At 43.0% G+C, this 15,640-nt stretch overlaps 2 protein-coding genes across 2 annotated transcripts in view; one reads left to right on the top strand and one right to left on the bottom strand.

The window, feature by feature from the left end:
* The window catches only part of lhfpl7 (LHFPL tetraspan subfamily member 7), a 107,439-nt gene extending 98,312 nt beyond the window's left edge, over positions 1-9,127 (top strand). The window contains exon 3 of the mRNA XM_075487195.1: positions 6,679-9,127. Coding sequence (XP_075343310.1) covers positions 6,679-6,905 — 227 coding nt within the window. The 3' untranslated portion in view covers positions 6,906-9,127. The remainder of the gene's footprint in view (positions 1-6,678) is intronic.
* Positions 9,128-9,413: 286 nt separating this feature from the next.
* Positions 9,414-14,846, bottom strand: spata22 (spermatogenesis associated 22). The gene is made up of 7 exons (XM_075487402.1): positions 14,803-14,846; positions 14,428-14,561; positions 13,975-14,164; positions 13,370-13,739; positions 13,140-13,260; positions 12,950-13,047; positions 9,414-9,605 (listed from the first exon to the last, which is right to left on the bottom strand). Exons 1-7 carry the CDS (start codon positions 14,844-14,846, stop codon positions 9,414-9,416), a joined length of 1,149 nt encoding a protein of 382 aa, XP_075343517.1.
* Positions 14,847-15,640: the final 794 nt, after the last annotated feature.

Raw genomic sequence — 15,640 nt, 5'->3', positions numbered from 1 at the left:
GGCCCATTGCTAACAGGGTTATAACAGTCAGCACAGAGTGGCAACAGAGTTTGATCCAGAGCGGCGGTCCATGCATTGTACTGGAAGGGGCAGTTGAATTTCTATTTGCAGTGTCTTGGGGAGAATAAAATTGAATAATACCGTGTTAGATTCCAAAGTGTGGGACTACAGCATATTGTATATTGTACTGACTATAGTAGATTTCAGATTTCTACAGCTGAATGCAGGCCTGCACGTGTAAATATGGCACATGAGCACTTTTTTGCGATGAGTGTTTTGCAATGAAATACACCAGTGATTTCTGTGTGTCTGGGATGAAAGTGATTCAGTGTCACGCTTGGATGCCAGGTTATCACACACCTTCCTGCTTGACAATCACATTCAATCTCTTTCTCTCATTGGCACTGCTGTGAACCTGTTTCACCATATTTCGGAGCAGCTTTCCATTTCTTGCTGCACCACTGGGGGAGAAAAAAAAATCCAGGATTAATTTAGGTAATTTAGTTGGTAAAAGCTGTGTTGAGTCTTTGTAAGGTAGCTCAACGATCTCTGGTCAGTTTTATTTTGTTTTGCCTCCCTCCCATGAAATCTTTGCCATGGATGCACCAACACAAACCCTTTGTACTAAATAAAAGAAGTAAACACGTAGAAGGTATTTGCTATTCATTCGTCTACACAAAGCCGTCTGCAGCCTTGCAGCTACCTGTGAAACCAGGCCACAGCTGATGAACAGTGAAATCTAGAGCTCTTGGATGCCTCTGGCTGCTTTGGCTTCCCTAATCGATATTTTACTCTCTCTGTCTGAAGTCTGCGCGCCCTTCAAAGCTAATGAGGTTTGCAGTCAAACAAGTTGGCAGTCGTGAGAGTTACAATGAGTAATACAAGGATTCTTGATTTAAAGACTGTAAATGTTAAAGAAAATATGGTCTGGCTTACAGTGGCCACAACAAAAGGGACAAAATTTACAAAACCAAATTACAGCACCCAATGTACCAATTCTGTGATGGGGTGTTGAAATCGGACAAATTAGTAGCGCTAACGTGTGCATGAGTGAAAAATATAAGTTTACCTGTGAAATTAAATGCCTCTAATAAAAAACACAAATGTGGCATAGTACCTGGGGAGTGAAACAGAGGAGAGGTGATTACTCTGTGATCAGTCTAATCGACACGTTAACAGACAGGGGTTGTTACCCCAGTCCAGTGTTTCCAAACCCTGGTCCTCAAGCCATACAGCCCTGCATGTTTTCCATGATTCCCTGCTCACCTGATTAAAATTAATTGGTCTTTATCAGCCTTCTGTAGAGCTTAAAGAGCTAAAAAGCTGACCCATTTATTTGAATAAGGTGTGTTGGAGCAAGGGCACATGGAAAATATGCAGGGCTGTGAGCCTTGAGGACCAGGGTTGGGAAACACTGCCCCAGTCGACCACCAGAGCACCCCCTGGGGTCATCCCAGAATGGACAGGCAATGTAAGAAACTCCTAAATTTGCAGAATAAACCTTGGTCACATCTGAAAGTTTGTCAACTGATAAGCACAGCAGATTTTATGTGGGGCTTTTTAGGACACAAGAGTAACAATGAGTAACGTATGAGAAGCTTCAGGTTTACCATTATTTCTATGAATAACATGCACCTAAAAGATGGTGTCCAGCCTCTGGCTCTGTGCAAGCTTTGCAGTGAAACTGGGACACATTAATGCCCAGCTAACTTGACGCCTCTCTCTATTATTCAATGTCTCATCATCTATGAGCCATTATGATAGCCTACTCAGCGTTACTCATGCGATTGGAGCTGGCACACTCTTTCCACCCTTCCTGACTTTTATTCCTCTCTGTTGAGAAAGCTCTGACCAAGCTAGACTTTTCCGCCCTGTCGTCCACTCTTAAATATATAGGGTTGATTGGGAGTTGGAAGGTTAGTAAGCTGTCAGCAACTCGGGTAAATGAGGAGATGAGTGATGGAAGTACTCACAGCTTTCTTTTTTCTTTTTTCTTTTTTTTTAACCCCTTGTCCTGTCCAGCATTATGGCAGCAGAATTGTAATCTGAATACCGTTTATGCCAAACACACTATGCCAAGGGAAGCTTTATGAATGTAAAGCTCCCCTTGATGCCCATCAACTCCTCATTTTTATCTATTTATTTTTTTTACAATACTTAACATGATGTGATAGTGTGATAGTGCCGAACCGGACCGGGGGACAGAGAGAGAGGGAGAACGAAGAAGGGAAAAAAAGGAACAGAAACATGAAGAGACAAACATAAAAAACAATGAAAAAATAGACAACCAGCTGCTACACCTGTAAAAACAGAACTGAAGACAATTCACGGCTTTTGTGGGGAATCCAGCCTTAGAGGCACCAGGAGCACCTGTAGGCAGACAAGCAGAGAACAAACACACAAACAAACAAACAAAAAAGCACAAGCAGCAGCAATCTCATATAATACACAGGCGACCTTAAACCACAGGACAGCACAACAACTGCTTAGTGAGCATGCTACTGGGCTAATGAATGTGTTTGTGAGAGTGTGTGTGTGTGTGTGTGCATGAACATGCAATATACATAGATGGTCCCACATAATAACCATGCTTAAATATCAGTGTATACAGCCACAATCCCCACCCCCCCAGCAATCAGAAGCAGGCCGAGAGGCCCCCCTGACCCAGGCCACCAACAGCCCCCAAGGAGCACAGAACCCAGGAAGCCCATCATAGGGACGACCACACATCCCCCCAGAAGACAGCAGAGGAAGCCCCCGGACAGAGCCCCCACAAGCATCGGGCCGAGACCCCCCGGTAACCACAGGTGGCAGCCTACAAGCCCCGCCAGGCCCCCGCCACCCAGACATGGGCCACGCGCCGTAACCGGCCCCCGCGAGCCCGAGCGCCACCAAACCCCCCGGCAGAGGCCCCACCCAACACCCGAGAGGGCCAGGCGCCCCAGACAGCCAACCGCAGTGGGCCAGCGCCTGCCCCAGTGCCCCTGGGCTAGCGCCCAGCACAAGCAGGTCAGAGGACAGCAGGACCCAGACCACGACACCCCATAAATCATATAAGACAGAAAAGAAAAAAAAAAAAACACATCCACACACTCGCACAGCACATGCATCCATCCCCCAACTCCGCTGGAGTGTGGCGCAGTGGGCACATTCGGGCGCCAGCAGCCCCCCAGCCACCACAGACCCCGAACCAGCAGGACAACTCCTCCTCCTGGTCCCCCCCGCCCCAGGCAACAACCAGGCAACAGGGGTGCGGGTAGACCCCTCCCCTCCCCCCTCTGGCTCTTTGATATTTCCTAATAGTGAGCATTTAAAATTGAGGGGCAAGCAACCTTGTGGAACTGGGAGCGTGGCCCTCCGGGCAGCCTACATACCCAAAGAGCCCCGCCCACCAGATACCACTCAGTGCTATCACCACTCAGTGCTATCTAAGGTGTAATTAAAACAAGGGCGGGGGGCTGCAGAGTGCAGCAAAGGGGACCACCTACGTGGACCCATCCGCTGCCCCCCACAGAACACACCCGCCCTCAAAACCCTACGTGTGTGAATGTGTGCTGTGTACAGGAGCCAGAAGGGAGAGGGGTATGGGGGTCCAGAAGACCGGGGGAGAGAGGCTCCCCCCGGAGAGGGCAGCCAAGGAATGGCTGCAATAGGCACCCCTGTCTCCCGGGATCTGCCACATAGCAGGAGGGCCCGATGTCCACCAGATCCGGGGCCCGCAGCGTATTCGGGAAGCCACTTGGCAACCCGAAGGCACTCACCCGCCCCACCCCAGACGGCCCCTACAAATAAAGAAAAGAACAAAACAAAACAAACAAAAACAAATAAACAAACAAACGACAAACAAACCACACAATCACTCCAGTCATAGCAGCCCGGGCCTGAGACCCACCATCACCCAGGCCCACCCAAGCCGCCCCCAACAGGGGAAAAGCACCGCAACACCCGAACCTAACAAAGAACAGCCTGTAGGCACTTCAGAGATACTGGCTACAGTAGAAAGCCCCTTTAAGCTGAGGAAATTTTTGTTGTGTCTCTCTGATCATAAATTGTGAATTCCTTTTGTGGATCATACCTGTTTGAATATGTTGCTCTCAGCTTGATTTAGTAATCCTCTCCTGGTGACTAACTCCAGCTTTGTCATTCCTTTATTATCCCAGCCAATGACTTTAGCAAACTGAAGGATTCATTATTCATTTTGCCATTATTCATGGCAAAATGAAGGGTGTCCTGGTGGTGCAAACAATGAGTCTGTTCAGGCTTCAGCCTCCCTGCATGGCATCTTGGTGTCATGTCGGCCTCTTTCATCACACTGTCCATTCCTCATAAGATTAAGCCACTGAGCCGTGTAAGACCTTGTTGAAATTAAGCTTGTACACCCTGCGGTGGAGACTACACCGCTGTTTCAGTTTTACAAAAATAAATGGAAGGTTTGTCACAAAACACACACCTCACTGCTGTGCCTTATCCATCCTGTGCAGGACACAGTTGGGGACTCTGTTAGAGTAACAACTGAAATGAAGGCTTGAACAAAGATGCCGCCAAACCAGTCTCATCATTTTCATCCAAACTCAACAGTCAGCAGACTCTGTGGTGTGTGATCTCGGTAAATGTCACCTTGATCCTAGAAAGATGTCGTAGTTCTTGTTCTTTTAGACCACTAAAAGATATGAGCAACAGGCTTTGATGTACAAAATCTGCAGAATGTTCCTTTTTAAGATGCATGCATACACTTTGGCTTTATTTCACCCCTTTTTAGATTGGAAAAACTGAATTGATCCATTTGGAGTTAGTCTCTGATTTGAGGTGGATTGATGGTTTTTCTAGTCTTTCCCTCTCATTAAAGGTTTGCAGGGATGCAGTCAGGCCCTGCTGCAGCTTATCTGATCAAGACAACCGCCCTGCAAACTACCCTGGTCAGACTGATAAAGTCTGCTTAGCTAATCACACTTGTAAGAGACTGCTGTCTTGATTTCATTCCTGCATTGATTATTCTGGGATAACACTGTGCTGTTGTTCGTGAACCCACTCTAGGTTTGTGTATCGGCTTGAATTTGAATGCTTCTGAATCGGAGGGAAGTGGCCTTGGGTTGCAAGCGCACGCATGTCTTTGTGGTTTTTTTTCCTTCCACCCACAGGAAGGATAGTTTAATAAAGAAGATCATTAAAGTGTCGTTAGGCTGTGAGCTTCACGGAGTTGTGCCCTTGTAGATAAAACATGGGCCCTCATGAAGAGCTGGGTAGGCTGTGTTTCGGAGACAGACTGCTTGTAATATGCTTACGGGAAGCCTTTTAAATAACTCCACAAAGAGAAACTACAGCGGACTAGACAAAACACACTCATCAGATGACTCTCCTTTTCCATTTCATACATTTCCACCATTTCTGCACACTTGTGCTCTTCTTTTAGCCCCCAGTGTCCAACTAGAGCATCACAGAAAGCTTCCTACCTCCACTTTTCAGTCGACTGTAACTGTTCACCACCCTCACAAACCATCGACTCGATCCTCATACAGCTAAAGCATCGTAGCTGCCACAGGAGCATCTTTTCACCCTGAACTGCCATCTCCTAAAATCAATTCCGCGTCTTGAAAGATGTTTTTGTTGTGTTTTTCGGCGTTACTCACTACAAAAGTTCAAGCTTTTCTAACAACCAAGGCTAAAACTGTGATGACACTTAGAAAGGTATTGGAAATCCAACCCGCTCTCAGCGTGACTAAGAGCAGCAATGATAGCCCATAGCACATTCAATAAATGTTTGGCTGCACCGAGCGCGAGACTTGGCACAATCTGTAAAAGTGAGCTGCATCTGGCAGCTTGCGTGCAGAGGAAAGTGTCTGAGAAAGCTGTTTACTGCAGGAGCGCAATGCAGGCAGGGGGCATTTGTTTTTAGACTCAAATAATTTTAGATCATCTGCATTCATTACATTACAATACATGAAAGACACGTCAATGCATTTAAAGCTCTGTTCTTCCACTACTGGGATTCTAAAACTATCCCGCTTGTAATTTGATTTGATATATATAACACCAGGCAACATCAAGCATTTAAATGGCCCTTCAGTTATGATGAAGGATCTACAGTAAATGACATGCTTTACTTTCACCGTTTTAGCAAAGCCTCTACTGCCACCTAGTGGCTCTGAGATGATCCACCAGCAAGTACACATATAGCATGCAGCCATGAATAGTGGATTGGCTGCGTTTGTGTAGCTCTTTTCTAATCTTCACTCATTTATACAGCACTTCTTAGTCTATGCAGTTCTATAGGTCACGCAGTGCTTTTTCTCTGTCGCACACATACAGAATGATGAAAGCATTAGAGGCAAAGTGTGGTTCAGCGTCCTGACACCTCAACACGGGACTTGGGATAGATTTGGGAAGCCAGATATCGAACCACCAACCTTAAGATTGGCAGACAACTGCTCTACCTCCTGAGCTGTAATCCAGTTTTGGTTCAATGAAATAAAATTTTTAAAAAACCTGTTCGTAAGAAGCAGTATTTTTTTTAATTTTCTATAAGAGTTTAACTTGATAAAGCGGTGAGAATGTTATGTCTGACAGAAAAAGCTTTAACATAAACATCTTTTTCATCTTGTGTTTGAGTTAGCTCTTCCTTCCAGTCGCTTATATGAAAGTGTTCCACACTAACGCACTCATTTTTCATTTCCTCTGCAGTGTTCATCATGGCAACCGGACTGCTGGTCTACCCTTTCGGCCTTAACTCTTCACTGGTCCGGTCTTTCTGCGGAGACGCTGACATCTACTACGCCGGCGAGTGCCAGATTGGCTGGGGCTACATGCTGGCTATTGTTGGAGTCATGCTCACTGTCTTCTTGCCCTTTTTTGCCAAATATGCACCAAAGGAGCAGCTGTCCCCCACCCCTTTGCCCACTCTGTTATAGTTATGTTTTTGTCCCCCCCTGACTGCTCTCTCTGGCCAGGGCTTGATCGCGTGGAAAGATACCTGCATCGGGAAGCCCCGCTCAGCGATGACTAAAGCTGACACGAACAGAAACAAACTCTGTCTTCCTGCATCTGTAATTAATTCAGAATCAGTTAATTTAAATGGAATGTTTTATATTACAATGACACTCTGTGGCTCTAATTTTTGGGCTCAAATCCATCATGAGTTCGTCAGTTGTTTTGGAGACGATGCAGAAAGATGCGATAAACTCAAGAAAAAATACCACGAACGTAAGAACCTGCTAAAATATTCAATGTTTGCCTGTTTTTTCTCTTTTCTTTTTCTTTTAATAAAAGGAAGTCGACATATGTAACATTCCAAAACAGACTTGACTTTGTCAGCATACGCAGTAGAGAGTCGAAGCATGATGTTATGTGGTGTTATGGCTCCAGCCACCCAGTAATGTTTCAGCGAAAGGCTTATAAAAGAAAACTAGACAAGAGAGGCACTCTTGGATCTTGACAGCCGTGTCTCAGCCCGAAAGGAGCTGCATCGACACTACAGTCTGCTGAGAGGTTTGTACAGTCAATAAGGCCTTGATTAAACACAGTGGACCTTTTAAGTGTCAAATTAACACACTTATATGAGAGCTTGGACGCTTTGAAGGATTGTTCTCCTCAGACTTTTTCTGCCGTTCAGTCTTGTGACCTGAGGCGTACCAGTGGGAGTCCAGAAAAAAACTCTTTTCAAAGACATCGAGTAACAAAGAGATGGACGACAAACGCAGCATCGGACCAGTTAAGATCTGCCTCCTCTCAGACAAAAAGGCAAATCGCTACATGTAGTTTAATCAAAAAAGAAGAAAAATTAGTTGGGATGCTGCATCTTTTTGTTAACCTTTTCCCCAGACTTTTGTGAAATGTACTTTGCTTGTTTTTTCTGTCTACAACACACGATACTAAACACTAATTCAGGAAAGAAAAGAAAAGAAGATCGCAAAAGGCAGGGAGACGTGGGCTTTTTAATTTTCTTTTTTGTTGAAAAATGCATGAAAAGACGGGCTTTGTTAGTGTTAAAACGACTGATTTAGATTTTAAATGTGATCCGACCAACTTGTGCCTTCCAACACATCTGAGACAAGTCTTTAATGCAGTTATCAGGTAATCATCCTTCTCCGCTGAAGACCGTGGCTCCCGTTGTGTGATGTGATGTTTTTTCTCTTCCATTTTCCCTCTCGGTGGTAAAGTGTTTCTTCTCTACTTGATGCAGTGTGATCTCATTAACTTGAGAAAACATTCTGGTGGAAAAAAAGAACAGATGTCTTCGAATCCCTGCTGATAATAGCTGAGAGGAAAGCAATGTACTCGTGCTCAATTATGCCCTGAGACGTTTTTGCCAATTATCCAGAAGAGGTGAATCACTTGAATTGCTGTATTAAAAGGTTACGACACGCAGCTAACAGATTAATCCCTGGCATCCTAGTCTTATGTGATTTAGAATTTGAGTGGCAGCGGAAAGAAGGAGCTGTACAAACGTAACCTCGCACCTGGTTTTCACTGCGGAGCCGACGCATTATTCATTTTACGTTAAAAAAATGTGACTTAAGATAATTTGCTCCTCAACCAAGCTGGCACCATTCCTGTCATGTTCGAAGAACAAAAATGTCTACTTCTCAGTTTAATGTTCCTGTACACTGCCAATGTCATCAAGCCTGACTTCCTTTTCTAGTGGGTGTTAATGTGCGTGATCGTGTTGAATTATGGGTTGGATTTTACTAACGGAGTAAAGTTTTAATTATTCCTATATTTGGGTTCCCATGATGACATGTCCTGATAAATGACTGTGATTATGTTGCCATGTTTGAAAGATGAGCACGGAGAAGAAACATTGGTATTGTGCTGAACCTCATACTGTGCTTGACTGTGTGGGAACGACTGGCGTGACTGCACCGGACTTATTCCGCTATTTGTTGAACGTTGTGTGTAAAGTCGAAGCACTGGTGAAACTGTTTTGGTAGAGTAGAATTATTGTTTTTTCCCATTGTGATGTTTGACTGTAAATAAACTAACTGTCCTTGATATCACCTTATTCCGAACTGCCCCTCTGTTTTTCAAAAATATTTTTTTTCCGATATTACGTCTTCGTGTTTGCGTTCCCTGGATTTACTTGTTGTTCTGTGATATTTTCTTTGTAATAAAAACATTTCATAACAGACAAAAAGAGTCTTTGCTTTCCATGAAGGTTTTACTTAAATAATCTCTCATTTTGTTCACAAAAAAAACAATTCCAAACCATCGAAGAACATGCAACTGAAGTGAACTGTTGCTAAGTACAGGAATATAGGAGCAGCGCCCGACACAGGTTAAAAGTCACAAGTTGAATCATGTGTTTTAAAACCTTCCAACAATAAATATTAGAAAAAATACATCAAAACTCCGTTTCACATACTCCCACAGAACTGGTATACTTTTTCTTTATGGCTCCGATGTTGCCTAAAGATACCTGTTCAGACTTCACTGAGTGCCTTGACCAGCGCTCTCATTTCTGCATCGCATGCTCTGACAGCTTCCTGAGCATTCCTCAGCTCTGACGGCAGGCCGGGTCTGACAGACACGCACATCAGAAGATTTCTGCTCCGGTCGTAGTTGCCAACACAGCGATGGACCTGACCACGGATGAGTCGGGGCAGTACTTGCTCCTGTTGGACGAGAAACACAAGTGATGTCAAACTGCTGTGCTTTTTTTCTTACTGCTGACAGCACTGTTAACTCTAAAGTGCCCGTTATCATAGTTTTTGGGTTTTATGGGATATAGAGCCTCAAAATTTAAAAAAACAACTTAATAATGATGGTTATACACAGTACTGGGCAAAAGTCTTCAGCCACTCTTTCTTTATATTTTGCTTCCAAGCAGCCAGACTTTCACGTAATCTTTTAACGTGGTCTTGAGAAATAGTTCTCCAGGCTTTCTAAAGGTTTTTAAACTTTTTCTTTGGACAATGGCCACTTTTTCTCTCATTTTCAGTCCAGTCCTTGTACCTGACCATTTTAAGGAGGAATGTGTTCTTTTTCTATGGATCATTCAAGCATAAAAAAGACATATAACTCAAAGGATTAACCAGTGCTGCGGCTACACATTACAAACAACTTAGCAAAGAACCAATTCGAAACATTATATTTAGCTACTTTGTTAAGCAGCCTTTGCATCTATGCAAAAACATCAAAGAAAACACACTTTGACAGACATTAAAATGTACTTTTACAATTCAGTTCAGTTTTATCTATTAAGCACCCAACCACAACAAATATTTTCTCAATGCTCTTCTAGGATACAGTCCAACTTAAGCCAGTTTTCATCCAATTTATTGTAAACCAAACATAATCCAATAAATTGAATTCATTTAAATCCAAATTAGAAAAAAATACAATGCCAATTAAAAAACTAGAAAATTTCTGAAGAAATTTAGAAAGGGGCCTGCCAAAGTTTGCGTATCGCTCAACCAATCACGGCTGCTCAGGAATAATTAAAGAGGCGAACTGTCCCTTTAAAGCGGCGAATTGTCCCTTTAAAGAGGCGAACTATCCCTTTAAAGCGGCGAACTGTCCCTTAAAGAGGTGAACTGTCCCATACTTTTCTGTATTCATTTTAAACCACCAAACTCATTCTATATGCAACAGAGTTAATGTGCTGTGTCTGTGTTGTGGGGTCAAAGGTCAACTGTTCATGAATGATTGTTTAATGTGCTTCATTGTTCATTATGAAAAGCAGAGCAATGAGACCTCCAGAAGCTCTTCGTCATCATCAGCTCGTCTTCATCACATTCACAAGCAGCTCTGTGTCTCTGTAGGGTTACATTGAGCTGTCTGCTTCAGCCATTTTGATTGTAGGAAATTTTCTCTTCACAACCTGTAGTTTCAAACAGCCCAAAAACAGCTGGCCCACTGATTAATTGTGCTGTTGAAACTTCAAAGGACTGGCTGGGCCACTAATAGCTAATAACCAATTAACTGACAGTTAAAGGGGAACTCCGGGGCATTTGAAGCGCATTTCCATTGCTAGAGGTTGTCAAATACTAATAGTAGGACACAGAGAGGTGCAAATCTGCGCTCCCTGTGTGGAGATAGCGCTGTTCGCTCAGCGTGTCATGCGAGGCTAATACGTGGTGGCTAAGGGGCAAGAGCTAAACCTTCCACGTAAAACAACAACTTGCACACTGCAGAAACGTCACACCACTTTATAAACCATCCGACAATAAAGTCACAAGCCTTACCATCAAAACCATATGCATGGTTCTCACATTACTGGCATGGGGACGTTACAAAACAACTTTATAAACAGCATGTAACTCACCGGTTGGTTGTACGCTCGCGCATGTGAAAGCCCAAAAGAGTCGATGGACGATAATCCCATATACAAAACAATTATCTTCTCTAGAAAAACTGTGTTCAAGTATTTAAAACATTACAACAATATTACTGGGCATGTATTGTTGGGGCTCTGAGAGCAAACGGTCAGCCCTAGATGAAATATGAAAACATTTAATCAATCCCAACATGCGTGCCTATATTATGACAGTACATAATGGCATTGGAGCGATATTTGTAGGCGTGAGGGCGATTCGAAAATGAATCTGAGGTCAGAACTCTTGCTCTTCCCACACTCTAATGAAATGGCAGTTGTGCTCTAAAAATCCAAATTTTGCAGATTTTGGCCAAAACTTTGGGTCGCTTGGAGGCATGCTGTGGGAAATCCGTAGCAGGTATCGACATGGCGTCTTCACTTCTGAACACAGCACGGACGTATCTACAAACTGACATTTGAATGGCGTTTCTAGGTTAATGCATGATGACACAGTAACTGCTCAAAATTTGGTTTTTTTTATGATTTTTCCAGGTGATCCCCCTGTTTATTGCTATGGGGGCTTTGGGGGGCTGTTTTTTGCTTATTACGTCGCCATGGTAACTCCAATCTTCAATAAAAGTAATAGCCCGCGAAAACTCATCGAGACGGTCGTTTTGATATATATATTGTTGGGATGTGCGGGCCCTATTAATGTAGACAGAAGAATAAATATTGCCTTTAAAGAGACACGTTTTCAATGTTAAATCCCATAGACTTTAGCCAACGGAATAGTAATAGGTGCCTTGCCATGCATTTGCATTGCTCTCCTATGCAATGCTATGGCAGGCCCCAATAAGTTTAATTGGCACTGCATCGAAACATCTCTCAGATTCAGTTCCCTGTCCTGAATGTGCATGAGGCACTGGTGGGAATAAACCCTCCCTTTTAACAGGAAGAAACCTCTGGGAGAACCAAACACGAAGGTCAGCCATCTGCCTCGACCGGCTCAAGGCAGCACCAACAAGCTGATTCCCAAAGAGCTAATAGCTGACAACTTGGCATATCTAAGAATGCTGCGGAGTGTGTCCTTAAAAACGAGTGAGTGGGGCGGTCGGTGGCGTAGTGGGTTAAGCAGCCGCCCCATGTACAGAGGCTACAGTCCTCGATGCAGCGGGCCCTGGTTCGACTCCCGCACGGGGCGGCCCTTTGCTGTGTGTCTTCCCCATCACTCTGCTTCCTGTCTCTCTCACACTGTCCTATCATTAAAGGCATAAAAAGCCCCAAAAAAATACTTAAAAAAAACAACAAATGAGGTTCCTTTTTAAAGATGAGATTTTTTTCAGGCCCCAAGAAAATGTATCTAAAGCAGATGAACAGTATCTGAAAGCGATGTCCTTGAGAAACAGGAGTAAATCCAGCAAAGATTTGACACCTGAGAGATGTATCTGGACCTGAAGCCTCGTCAGAAATGCTCTCAAAGAAGCAGGGAGAAAAGGCTGAGCTATGCCAAATGACACAAGAAGTGGACTGAAAATCAGTGGCAGCAGGTCAGAGATGTACTGTTCCTATTAATATTTGCATGTTTCAATAAGTCCCTGCACCTGTCTCCTGTTTTCCTGAGTGGCTCAAGACTTTTGCACATAACAGGTTTAATTTGACAACATCTCTGTTTTAAACAAACTCCATCGCAATTTTACTCACGTTTTCATAAAAGATACACTGCACAACATCCTTTCCATCTCTCATGAGGAAGTTCTTGGCTCCATAGCTCCCCAGTGTGACGGCAGAATCCAGAGTTGCTGTGAGAGATGCACAGTCTGTCATATTAATGGGCTTAAAAAAAAACACTTAGCGCTCCATAGAAAGGAAAAGCAACTGCAAATAAACTGACCAAATATCTCAAATAAGTAAGGCACTTTGTCTTTGAACTGGCTCCAATGTTTCATTCCATCAATAACTGCAGTCAGGATCCTCAGTGAGTTTTCAATGGCTGGCTTCTCTGAAAATGTTTCCTGCTGAACACGGCAATAATGATGATAATAAATGATAATAATATGAATGATACACTGGTCACTAACAATAACATTTCAATACTTTAAAAGCAGCTTTTGAAATTTCTACCTGAGCTTTAGCTGGTTTAGCAGTTTGAGGTTGAGTTGAGCTCTTTTTTCCCACAAAGGGGGATCTCTGGAGCTCAAAGCTGTTAGTAAATTTCCAGGCCTTGTTAGGTGGTTGTGCAGCAGGAGCAGATGGCATCTTGGGTTGTGCCTCGGGAGAAGGAAGAGGTCTGGACTGCTGTGAATACTGATGTGTGGAGATGGGTGGTTTGCGAGAGGGCTGCTGAGCTATTTGAGAGAAGCCCGAATGGGGGGTTGGCTTGCTTTGTTCCCTCTCACTGCCACAAGGGCCTCGATATTCGATCTGTCTGGAATCAACTCTGGAGCTGAAATCCAGATGTCTGACTGAGTGGCCGGACTGTCCCATCATGGGTCTGAAATGAAAATAAACCTAACTAGATAAACCTTCTTTTATTCTGATTCAGGGAACTCCAGGCACATAGCTGCTAGATACAAAGCAATAAAAAATTACCTTTTCCTCAGGCATCTGAGTTCTTTATGACAATTTTATATTATCTATACACAAAAAAGCTATTTAACTGTTTTATTTGAGTTGTTAATGTATCATAACATCTGGGGCCTGCCATTGAAGGACACATGCATGGTTACCTTGTGGCTCCTGGTTTGTATGGATGTGGCTTGGGTGTAATGGATCTCATTGTAGGGGAAGGTCCAGGATCGGATCTGTTGCTGCCATACTGCTGTGGTGGACCAGACTGTTGGATGCCTTGTCTGTTCCACTGGTTGCTTTTAGGTGGACCAGAAGAGTGACCTGAGACCTGGTAAGATCCATATGTACCTAAGGAGATGTACAATACAATCTTGGTAGTGAATTATCATATAGCCTTGTCTGTTTGTGGGTGTGATGGTTGTTTTACTTCTGAGGGAAACAGTTTATCACAAAACTCTTTCACAGAAAATGTCCTCAAAGGTATGAAGCACCAGGGGATTGCAATTTGAAGTGGATCAGGCATACATCTTAAACATATAATTATATTGTTTAAGATTAGTTGAAATGTTTCCGTGGGCGTTCTGCCACCTCTTGACCAGTGAATATTTTACCTGAGGCGCTGTGAGGTGCAGCTGAGCTGGTGCTTGCCATAAATTCACTGTGGGAAAAGAATTCATTCTTACAGGGAGTAGATGTCAGAGGAATCCTATTTCTTTTCCTCTGGTTAAAGAGCGATACAGGGGGGAAGACTGGTGGAGGAAGCAGAGAAATACAGAAACATAACACACCACTTATGACATGCAACAGATTTAGTGATAATACATACTTTCCATTACATTAAATGTCGTAAAAACAGGAAGAAAGAAACTGTGATAAAAATCCACTGAATTTCATACTAACAAGACTATTTCACTTGGTTGGAATCAAGATTACCTATAACTGTAGTATTATTACACTGGTGTGCACACTGAGATGTAAATCTCCACCAACCTGTTGCTGGCTTATCTGGCTGGTGCTCTTGTCTCTTCATTGTGATTACCGAAAACACAGTTCATTCAGCTAGCGGCTGGTGTTAGCATGAAAAAGAAAGGCACAGAGAGAAGAATCCCTTATTCAAAATTAATGTTTTAGTTTCAGACACTGTTTAGTGTTGTAAATACAGCTTTACAGTAGTTGGTCTAAAAATTTAGGAGGTCGAATTGAGGCTGCTTTTATTGCCTTGTCTTCTAAGTTTAAGCTACAAAAGTTAGCCTAGCTTTACATTTTTTGCTCGTCTAGCTAAGAGGCAACACGGTTATAAAATAAAAGTAACACTTGCAACTGTTTAGTTTTTCAACCACTTGTTCTTTTCTATGAACAATGTGCATTATTTACTTTTTTAAGCAAAAGTTAGGTCAATAGGAAGGAAATAAATGAACGACGCAATATATTTTACAGTTTGGCACCTCGGTAAAAGGGACGCGCCAAAATTCAATGGTGACGATGTTGCCTTCGTGCTCCATAAGAAAGTTCGGAATTTACCTTCACATCGCCATAGTTCAAACACGCTTCTTCTTTAAATAGAGAAAAATATATATGAGTCTTTGTTAAATTATGTTGTATGGCCAATATCAACAAAGAAATTAATGCATGAATAAATATGCAAATAAACAAATAGATTAAAAAAAATAACCCATGCCAAAGATAACACTGATATCTGAACAGTGTCGGAGATAAAAAATACTGAGCATCTATTCTTCTTTCTAATGAGGCACAATCAATCATTCAACAGATAAATGATCATGAAATATCTGGACATTTAGAAATCAGAATAAACACTGCTAT

This window comes from Odontesthes bonariensis, chromosome 16 (assembly GCF_027942865.1).
Source record: "Odontesthes bonariensis isolate fOdoBon6 chromosome 16, fOdoBon6.hap1, whole genome shotgun sequence".
In the NCBI taxonomy this organism is placed as follows: Eukaryota; Metazoa; Chordata; class Actinopteri; order Atheriniformes; family Atherinopsidae; genus Odontesthes; species Odontesthes bonariensis.
Note: the sequence above shows the minus strand (reverse complement) of the source record. Positions and strands in the feature narration are given on the sequence as shown.